General features: G+C 41.5%; 1 protein-coding gene across 1 annotated transcript; it reads right to left on the bottom strand.

Annotated features, from left to right (window-relative positions):
* Positions 1 to 6112: 6112 nt before the first annotated feature.
* Positions 6113 to 8207, bottom strand: LOC112530649. The gene has a single exon (XM_025145058.3). The coding sequence runs from the start codon at positions 7951 to 7953 to the stop codon at positions 6481 to 6483; it is 1473 nt and encodes a 490-aa protein (XP_025000826.2). The 5' UTR covers positions 7954 to 8207; the 3' UTR covers positions 6113 to 6480.
* Positions 8208 to 9720: the final 1513 nt, after the last annotated feature.

The raw sequence follows: 9720 nt of genomic DNA, 5'->3' as shown, positions 1-9720 counted from the left end.
CTCGGTGCTTGGACTTTAGTACCTTGGACAAGATGTATCTCTTCAAATTTCAGATATCTGTGGTGCTACCTAATTCCTTTTAGAGGCAGTAGAGGGAAATGTGCCCTTGTAGGGGAAAATTCATGTGACCAATTTTGAACACACATTTAAGAATTAGATGATTTATTCCCTATTAGTGCTTTCTCTCTGCACTGAGGGCAACATCGACAATCAAATCAAATGGAAATTTTCACATTGTGTATCTCAAGTTAGGAAAGATGAATTCCATAACTACATTTATATTTAGAAATATTACATAGAACCTAACCAATAAGCAATAAAGTACATGTGTCCCGTCTTGCCACTCTTGGTTTATCAGATCAAGAATTATTAAAAGTCATTTTTTTCCGAAGAGCTGAGTTCTTCCTGTGCCCATGAAAATGAACATTGTGACACAAAGTCTTCTTGGAAAATGGTATCCCAACTCTTGAAATCAATCTAGCTCTGCATCCACTCAGAACAACTTTTAAACTTTGTTTTAGCAGAAGAATTTTCCTGGCTGCAAGCTTTAATTAAACATTTTCATATGCTTTCCTAAATCCATATTCTTAGGCAGTATTCTCAAAAAACCTTCATTTTTGAAATCTCTGTTGGCTTTACTCAGAAACCTTTGTAACAACTGCCTTTGGTTATGGTGATTATGCTTCTCTTTCTAACTTTCTAGTTGCTTTTTTCATTTTTCTCTGTTCGATGAAATTAAACAGATCTGGCTCAAATATAAGCCTTCCTAAATTACCAGTCTTGTGGGCTGTTCTGGGTTTCTGCTGAGAATATTTAAAGTAACAAGAAAACCATGAAAACAGATGCAAGCATAATAAATTGGCAAAACGTATTTCTTCTTTTCATCTTTCAGCTTTCATTTTGGTGACCTACCTACTTGGCAAAGTTCATCCAATAGTTCAAGCATTTTATCCTCAGAAGATTCTTTTTTTAAAATACAATTCCATATATTTTGGAGAAAACGAGCCTGTGAAATTAACACTATTCTGGATAGCAGGAAAAAGAAAAAAAAAAAAAAGGAATAATCATTTAAAGGCATTTGCAAATGTTCCAGGAACATCATTACATATGTATTTTTAGTCTTCCTACTGGCAGAAAGAGCAGTGTAAGACAGATTTGCATTTCAAGGCTGGAACCAACTGAATTTTGCATGGATCTGATAAAAACATCAGGAGAACAACGAGATAGTCTGGCATGCACACACATTTCCTAAAATGACAGAAAAATGAAAATTTCAAGAATGCATTTCTACTCCTCCCTCTTCAAAGTCCTTCTACTTACTATCCCTGGAATATGCTGCAAATATGCCTAACCTATTAGTAAAACTCATTCATTTCTACATATTTTTCCACATAATTCTTGGAAGAGGACTGCACTGGTAGGAGTAGAGGTACTGCACTTCAGAGTTCAGATAGTCAAAAGGAGATGCCTTTACATTCAACAAACACAGGTTTTTGCAATAGTGACAAATGAGATTTCTCCATGGAAATCTTTTCCTGTTACAAAGAGACCCATTTTTCCAAACTTCTTGTAGCACTTCATCTATTATCTGCTCCCTACGGTAAAGATGGATCAAGAGGATACAACATGGCAGCTCCTAAGGTCATTTCCCTGTGGGCTTACTGTGCAAATTAAAGGTTGCAGAGGGCTTTACATCAAAATGTTCTGCTTAAAACATTCAGCAGTGCTCTCTGGAAGGAACAGTCATGTGAGAAAAAAAAAAAAAAAAAAAGAAAGGATTATCTGCACAAGATCCCTCACAGCTCAGATAACTTCTGGTTCCTTTGCTCATCATTGCACTTTCACATTTTGAAGACTCTCAAACTGTGTGATGGCAGAAGAGTTTTTCTTTTTCAAACTGCTTTATGCTTGTATGAAAAAGACAGACACAATGAAATGTCCCTTAGAGACATTTTATTCTTGCAAATAGTTTTGTTTGATCCCAATTATGTTAGATTGAGAATATGTATCATCCTCTGGAAAAAGCATATGCTCTTAAAGTATTGGAAGATAAAAAATATTCTTATTTCTTAAATAAAAGGTTAAAGGAAATAAAAAGCTTATCTGAATATAGAGTAAATACTCTCACTGGCAATGAAATATACTACTTCAGCCTTTACTGTGGTAGCATGCTTAGTCTGGCACGTGATCTTTCCAAAAAAAACAGAAAAACATTGGCAAAATTTCCTACAATCTAGCCGTTCTGCAATTTTTCATGTTCTCATGTGTCAAATTTGGGCTTCAGTCCTGGCCTTCCCTCAGCAAACCTACCAATCCACTGCCTCTGCATTCATCCAAGCATGCCTCTCCATCTTTCCATCTTTCTCCATGCTCCTCCAGCTGTCTGGGAAGCCAGATCTAGGGCAAGGGAAGAGCAGTCCTCATCTGTGGCTTGTTCTTGGCCTCCCTGCTCAGCCAGTGCTGGAGTCCTGCCTGGCTTCAGTGCTTGAGTGATACTGGAAATGCTTGTAAAATCTTTTGCAATATCCCAGACCTGGTTATATTTGAGTTTAGGCAAGGGAAGAAGAAGGGTTTAGGATACAAATCTGTATCAATCTCATCTTCATTACCTCTACTAAACATCTTTAAGGTTATTAACTTTATGATCACCATGATATCCTGTGGCAGTAAATTCCAATGGTCTTAATTATGGTTTTACTGCAAACATTATTTCGCTCTCTGGTTTAAAACATGCTACCTCTCAATTTTAGGAAATTTTTTTCTGATCTATTTTTGAAAAGTATTAACATGATTGCTCCACCTGCTTCATCTGTACAGCTTCTTTATACACCTTCCTCATGTTCTGGTTCATGTTCAAGGGGAATAACCTCACTTTTTAATAATTGCTGCCACAAATCACAGAATCATTTATATTTCTGTTTTGTCCAACTGTAAATGGCATTCAAATTGAAGGAGAATTTTGATCTACCCAGTTTTGTATCATTTTTTATTATTCTCCATTGCTCTCTTTCTGCATCCTAGTAATCTTATTCAATGCACCTTGCCTCTAAAAGTAGCAGACCTCTCACTGCGTTATTTACAATGACTTACATATTTTCTACTGGAGTTGAAACAGTTAATGTAGAATTTGCACAGCCACGAGCATGAAATGAACATGCATATTTCAAGACACTGTACATTATTTTTGTATCTCAATACTGAATTTACTCTGCTGTTTATTCAACCTGGGAGGCTTTTTCTGCCAAGATATCTCCTATGCTGAAAACCACAGTGGTTGTTACCTGCATATTTCTCTCTCCTTTGCTTACCATCTTTTGCGGATTTCTAAAATGTCTTTCAACCAACATCATTTTTAAAGATGCCTATTTCAGCTTCTCTACCGATAGCTTCTTGCCATGATAAAAAATGAATATGTTTCCCTGCTTTTTAATGAAATACAGAAGGGTTTCAGCAAATTGCCCTCTTTAGACCAACACTTCTGCTAGCAGCATTATACCAGGATACAACAATAAGTTTGCAGACCAGGACAAATATATTAATATTCTGTGACTACTTTGCACTACTGGTGCAGATCAGCTGACTGGTTCAGGCCATGTCAAGGGACTTGTACAGTTTTCATGGTTTTGGAAAATCCTGAATAGACTGTCACCAAGCTATTTTCAAAGTCTATGGTATAGAATTTAGATATTATTCCTTCAATATAAGCTAAGGATTTAAGCTAACTAGCCATCCTGGTGTGATGACCTCTTTATCATTTGAGGGACATGGCTAGTGGGCATGGTGGGCATGGGTTGATGGTTGGACTACATGATCTTGGTGTTTTTTTCCAACCTTTGTGATTCTATGATTCATTGATCTGTGATCCTCTGAGCTGAATTTCTGTATCATCAAGGTTTTTGCACTGTAGTCTGAATGACCTTGCAACACCTTTTAAAAAACAAATCTCCTTGCTTTTTAACCAGACCCACCAAAATACAATCCACAGACTATCACCCTTAATAACGTAATGTTCACCTTAATTTCTAGGCAGAAATTCTCCTCATCCTTCTTTCAACGTTTAGAATGGAGGGGTCTGCAGAGCTTGTGCTGATTCAGAAGTGATATGAGAGTAGAATAGAACTGTGTTTGCCATTCACATAATAGCTGCATACAGATGAGCAACCCTTATCAAGATGTTCATCTTTCCAATCTCTGACAATTCCAGACCTAAACCATAACAGTGTCAGGAGGTGATCTGGCCAGAATTTGATTTGTTTTCAGTATCAAAGCTTGCAGGTTTTGTTCCATTAGAGCTACTGCCCATGATAACCAAAAGCTTGAAGAACGCATTGGCTGTTAGTCTATGTAAAATAATGTTAAATTTAGCTACAACCATGTTTGTATTTTGGGGATATTTACTTAACTTAATGAGGAATGTGATCAGCTCTAATGGGAAAGTGCTCTGTTCTCATATGTGTATGCAAATGTAAGTAATTAACATGTGCAAATGAAGAGTAGGTGTCCAGGGGAAGGTTGCTGTTTGCTTTCTATGACTTGTGCATGTTAACTATCAAAATAAGATTGAAAAATGCTCCTATATTTTTTTTTATTCCAAGGTTAATGATACAATTCAATGAGCATTAAAAAGGCCAGGCTTGCATTACAGCTTTGGTGAGCTTCCAGAAACGCTGTACAAACTCATAAGCTTTGCTGATCTCAGACCTTTAAATTCTGCAGTTGACAAGGAACTGGCCTTTTTCAAGAAATGAGCAGCAGATCTGAACTTGTATATATCTGATCTGGACAGTATTATCACCACCAGGATTAAATTCGAGGTTCAAGTAAAATTAGCTGAAGTTTCCAAATAAATGTAGACAGTCAACTCATATTTGAGTACCTGAGAATAATTGCCCACATAAGACCAATTTGAGTAAGGGATTTGAAGAGCAATTCTAGAAAAACAGCCCCCATTTGAGTCATTGTTCCTGAAATCAAGGACATTCCTTTAAATGCTTGTATATAACTGTCTAACTTGAAACTCCAAGATTAGAAAATCTTGCCATGTTATGAAGTTTTATCTGTGAGCAAGCATTTACCTCCTATGATCTAGCCCATGTCTTTGATTGTATCAGTGTCTCGCTCCAATTTATAGGAGGGAGAGGAGGTTCTTTGAAATATGTATGCCCGGCGTGAGATTAAGAAACAGCGGTTCAAATGTTGGTCCGACCAGTTTATTATAAATGTTAATAAGGGAGATGGGGAAAGGGGAGGACGGACGCTATTAAGGATTGGGGTGATGGGGAAGGGAAGGCGAGCGATAGAAAAGATAGAAAGTGGCAAGAATTGCGTAAAGCGGGGATAGTCACCACCAGGATCCGGCAGCAGTCCCGTTGCACGATGTTCCGACGGTCCGAGGCCGAAGGGCAGGAGCAGCGAGGCCGGTCTGGGGCAGCGAGAGGATGCAGGCCAGGGAGGAAGCAGCAGGTCTCAGGTAGCAGGCCCAGGGAAGTCCGTCAGCAAACGGTCCGTAGAGGAGGATCGGAAGGCAGGAAGCTCGTGCCGTGGTGAGAGATCAGTCTCCACGTAGAGATCCGTCTACACGTTGCGGTGAGAGATCAGTTGGCAGAGAACCCCTCAAGTCTGTCGTGGTGAGAGATAAGCCTCTCCCGTTGCCGTGGTTGTGGTGAAGGATCAGCTTCCACCGTTGTGGTTATTGGACCCTCTTTTATCCTCCATTTTCTGCTGCCTACGTGACATTCCTGGGTGCTTGAGCAAGAGTCATGTGCATACCTCCTGAGATGGCCATTTTCCTTGAGATAAGTCCACACAAAAAGACCGTTTACCGGCCATTAGCGGCAGCTTATCTCTCTCTCGATGCCCCTGGCCTTGTCCATCTGTGCTCCTTAAAGGATTTCACAATCCTTAGCCAGGACCTGTCCATCAGTGTCCTCAAGACAAAAGATTTCTCTGCCTTTGCCCAGGACTTGCCTGGACTTGTTCCTCAGCAAACTTTGAGTCAATGATATAAAAGAATAGTCTCTTACACCACCCCGTGACTCAAAGATTGCTTAAAAATGGGACACTGGGCATCCATGATGGTGAGAAAAAGATAGCAAGCATAAGGGTAAAGGAGGGAGGTGTTGGGGAATCAAATGTTTCATACAATCATTACAAACATTTTTCAGGTTTGGTTACAAAGTAAATAGGGGATACAACATCTTGTATAAAACATGGAATCATACAAGGTACAAACATAAGAGTTGCAACAGTACACAATGCAACTTGCCACAGACACCACCCCGTGATTCTTCAGGAGTGGTAACATGAATACAATGAATAGAAGAGAGAAAAGAGACAACCGTACATTTGACAATAACCACTAATAATAAATAAACAAGTAATTAACAAATCGTTTCCTTTAGTCGTGAGCTTCCTAATAAACATCCACCCTTCACCCTCCCTCCCACCTCCCGCTCACCTGGGAGGGGGGGGGCGAAGGCATCAGCTCCCCTTGAGCTTTTGTTCTGGCCAGCAGTTAACTAATTTCTCTAATCTGACTGTGGGTAATCCATTCATCAAATCTCGTGGAATACCCTTTCTCCAGCCCAGAGTCCAAAGTCCATTGCGTTTATGATCAATGCATCGTGTCCCCGTTTTTACTGGGGATGAAACCTTTTTGGTTCCAATAAGTCTTGGGCTAGGAGGCCTGGAGGCAAGGCTGGCTACTGCAAGCCTTACTCCTCTTGGCTCAAATTTACTGGAGGTAGAAACCACCGGCCCATATTTTCTTCCGTAGTTAATTAATTCTTGGGCAACCTCTCCCCAAGTCCACACTTTAGATCCTGACTGGTGGTTAGGAGTTACAGATCCCTCCAACGCTGCCCAGGTTCTCTCTCCCTGAGACATGGCTTGTATCTTTCCTTGGAGTTGTATACCTATAGGTTTTAACGATTCAGGAAGTCCCCTGATTAGAGGTGTCAGTCTCTCCGGATTAACAGGTAACATCATGGGTGATTCATGATGTAGCTGCAACTTTCTATCATACATCATTTGGAGACAAGCAGCTTTCTGAACATTCTCCACTAACTGGTCGATTGTTCCGGTAATAGCAAGAGGGTCCCCCCTTTCTAAAGGGTTGAGACCCCCTGCCCAATAGGCAGCCCTCTGTGTTAAGGACCAGGGAGCACGATTATTGCCAGTGGTTAAAAATACTCCTGGTCCCCAATAACCTTCAGCTTCTTTCTCTGTTAGTAGGATCTGGTCTCCGCCAGTGAGACTAACTCTCCAGACGTATTCTGTTTCAGACTCCTTTGGGGAGCGGCTGAAATCCTTTTTCAGTGTGGCCAGTTCAGTGGCCGAAAAGGGAATTTCCTTAACATTCAATTGAGGATCTAGATCCTCACTGTTATCGAAAGTATATTCAGTTTTTATCAAAGGACGAATGTGTGCTGGAGAGGCCTCTAATTTATCTAGCCTTTCCTTCACCTCTTGTAATTTCCCTTGAGGATAAACTTTTTCTTGAGGTGCACTGTGAGCAACAGTGTCACCGGTGTCCTTACACGTTATCAGCTCCTTAAAAGCTGTTTGCAACAGAACCGAATTATGTTTTTCTCTTTCTAATTGATCCTCAAGACTCGTTATTTGGCTTTGCAGAGATTTTACCAATTCTTGCGTCACTTTAACCGATTCCTGTAATGCTTGAATAGTCTGGGTTTCCGTAGAGTTCTTTTCCTCTCGGAACTCCACAGCTGCTTTTAAAGCAGCACCGAGTACTGCACAAATAAAAGATTTCCCTTTTCCGGCCCGAGTACGAGCCTCATTTTGTAAAACACGAATACGGTCTGAAACACTTTGCAAATTATACCAGTTCTGTCGTGCCCAATCCACCCCTGATACAGAAGGCCGAGCACCATGCTTTTCTAAAAGATCAAATAATACATCTTCACTTTTCATACTGGCCATACTGTTGCTCATTTCTAAATACGCAGAAAGATATACACTGAGAGAGGAGGAGGTACTCCTATTCAAAAGTACAAATAACTCCTTATCGCCTCTCCCACAGAGGCACACCACACCTAAAGAAATGTAAATGTTCCGATCGCGCCTCCCTTTGTTGAGGAAAGCACAAGGACAAAGAGGCTAAACCAACTTAAAATCGCTCCCAACTTCCCTGCGAAGCCACACAAAAAACTGCAAACACCACACCAAAGCAAGGCACACTTCGGTTTCAAACCCGCAGTTAATTTTAAGCTAAAACAACACTTTCTAGGATTCAACAGAGTGAATAAACTTCTTGGAGAGGCGCACACGTTTTTTAAGTCAAAAAACGTGTATCACTTCCTCACTTCTCCAAGAGGCACGCACGAAAGAGGTTCAAATTTCACACTTAAGTTGCAAGATCCTTAAGTCACAAAATGCAGAGAGGTCTTCCCGAGGAGGCACACACGTATTAAATGCAATTAGACAAGATTCATACGTCCTCGAGAGGTGCATACATAAACAATTTTCAGCAAAGTGAGTAAACTTCTTGGAGAGGCACACAAGTTCTTTAAGTCAAAAAACGTGTGTCTTACTTCCCCAAGAGGCGCACACCTAGAGGGGTTCCTTAAACCACAAAATGCAGAGAGATCTTCCCGAGGAGGCACACACGTATTAAATAAATGCAATTAGACAAAATTCATACATCCTCGAGAGGTACACACATAAATAGTAAAGTTTCAGAGTATGAAGCGATCTTCCTGGAGAGGTGCTCACGTCTAAGTTATCAAAAAGTATCGCTTCTTGCAACTCCAGGAGGTACACGCAGAAAGTTTCAGACTATTATCTGGAAGGACAACACTCTCACGGCGGGTATCCTGCCGACTACGCCATAAAAAAATGTCTCGCTCCAATTTATAGGAGGGAGAAGAGGTTCTTTGAAATATGTATGCCCGGCGTGAGATTAAGAAACAGCGGTTCAAATGTTGGTCCGACCAGTTTATTACAAATGTTAATAAGAGAGATGGGGAAAGGGGAGGACGGACGCTATTAAGGATTGGGGTGATGGGGAAGGGAAGGCGAGCGATAGAAAAGATAGAAAGAGGCAAGAATTGCGTAAAGCGGGGATAGTCACCACCAGGATCCGGCAGCAGTCCCGTTGCACGACGTTCCGACGGTCCGAGGCCGAAGGGCAGGAGCAGCGAGGCCGGTCTGGGGCAGCGAGAGGATGCAGGCCAGGGAGGAAGCAGCAGGTCTCAGGTAGCAGGCCCAGGGAAGTCCGTCAGCAAACGGTCCGTAGAGGAGGATCGGAAGGCAGGAAGCTCGTGCCGTGGTGAGAGATCAGTCTCCACGTAGAGATCCGTCTACACGTTGCGGTGAGAGATCAGTTGGCAGAGAACCCCTCAAGTCTGTCGTGGTGAGAGATAAGCCTCTCCCGTTGCCGTGGTTGTGGTGAAGGATCAGCTTCCACCGTTGTGGTTATTGGACCCTCTTTTATCCTCCATTTTCTGCTGCCTACGTGACATTCCTGGGTGCTTGAGCAAGAGTCATGTGCATACCTCCTGAGATGGCCATTTTCCTTGAGATAAGTCCACACAAAAAGACCGTTTACCGGCCATTAGCGGCAGCTTATCTCTCTCTCGATGCCCCTGGCCTTGTCCATCTGTGCTCCTTAAAGGATTTCACAATCCTTAGCCAGGACCTGTCCATCAGTGTCCTCAAGACAAAAGATTTCTCTGCCTTTGCCCAGGACTTGCCTGGACT

The sequence above is a fragment of the Gallus gallus genome, chromosome 4 (assembly GCF_016699485.2).
Source record: "Gallus gallus isolate bGalGal1 chromosome 4, bGalGal1.mat.broiler.GRCg7b, whole genome shotgun sequence".
Classification (NCBI taxonomy): Eukaryota; Metazoa; Chordata; class Aves; order Galliformes; family Phasianidae; genus Gallus; species Gallus gallus.
Note: the sequence above shows the minus strand (reverse complement) of the source record. Positions and strands in the feature narration are given on the sequence as shown.

Excerpts from the sequence above, each read along its gene's own strand:
- LOC112530649 (XM_025145058.3), bottom strand. The coding sequence starts at position 7,953 with ATGAGCAACAGTATGGCCAGTATGAAAAGTGAAGATGTATTATTTGAT.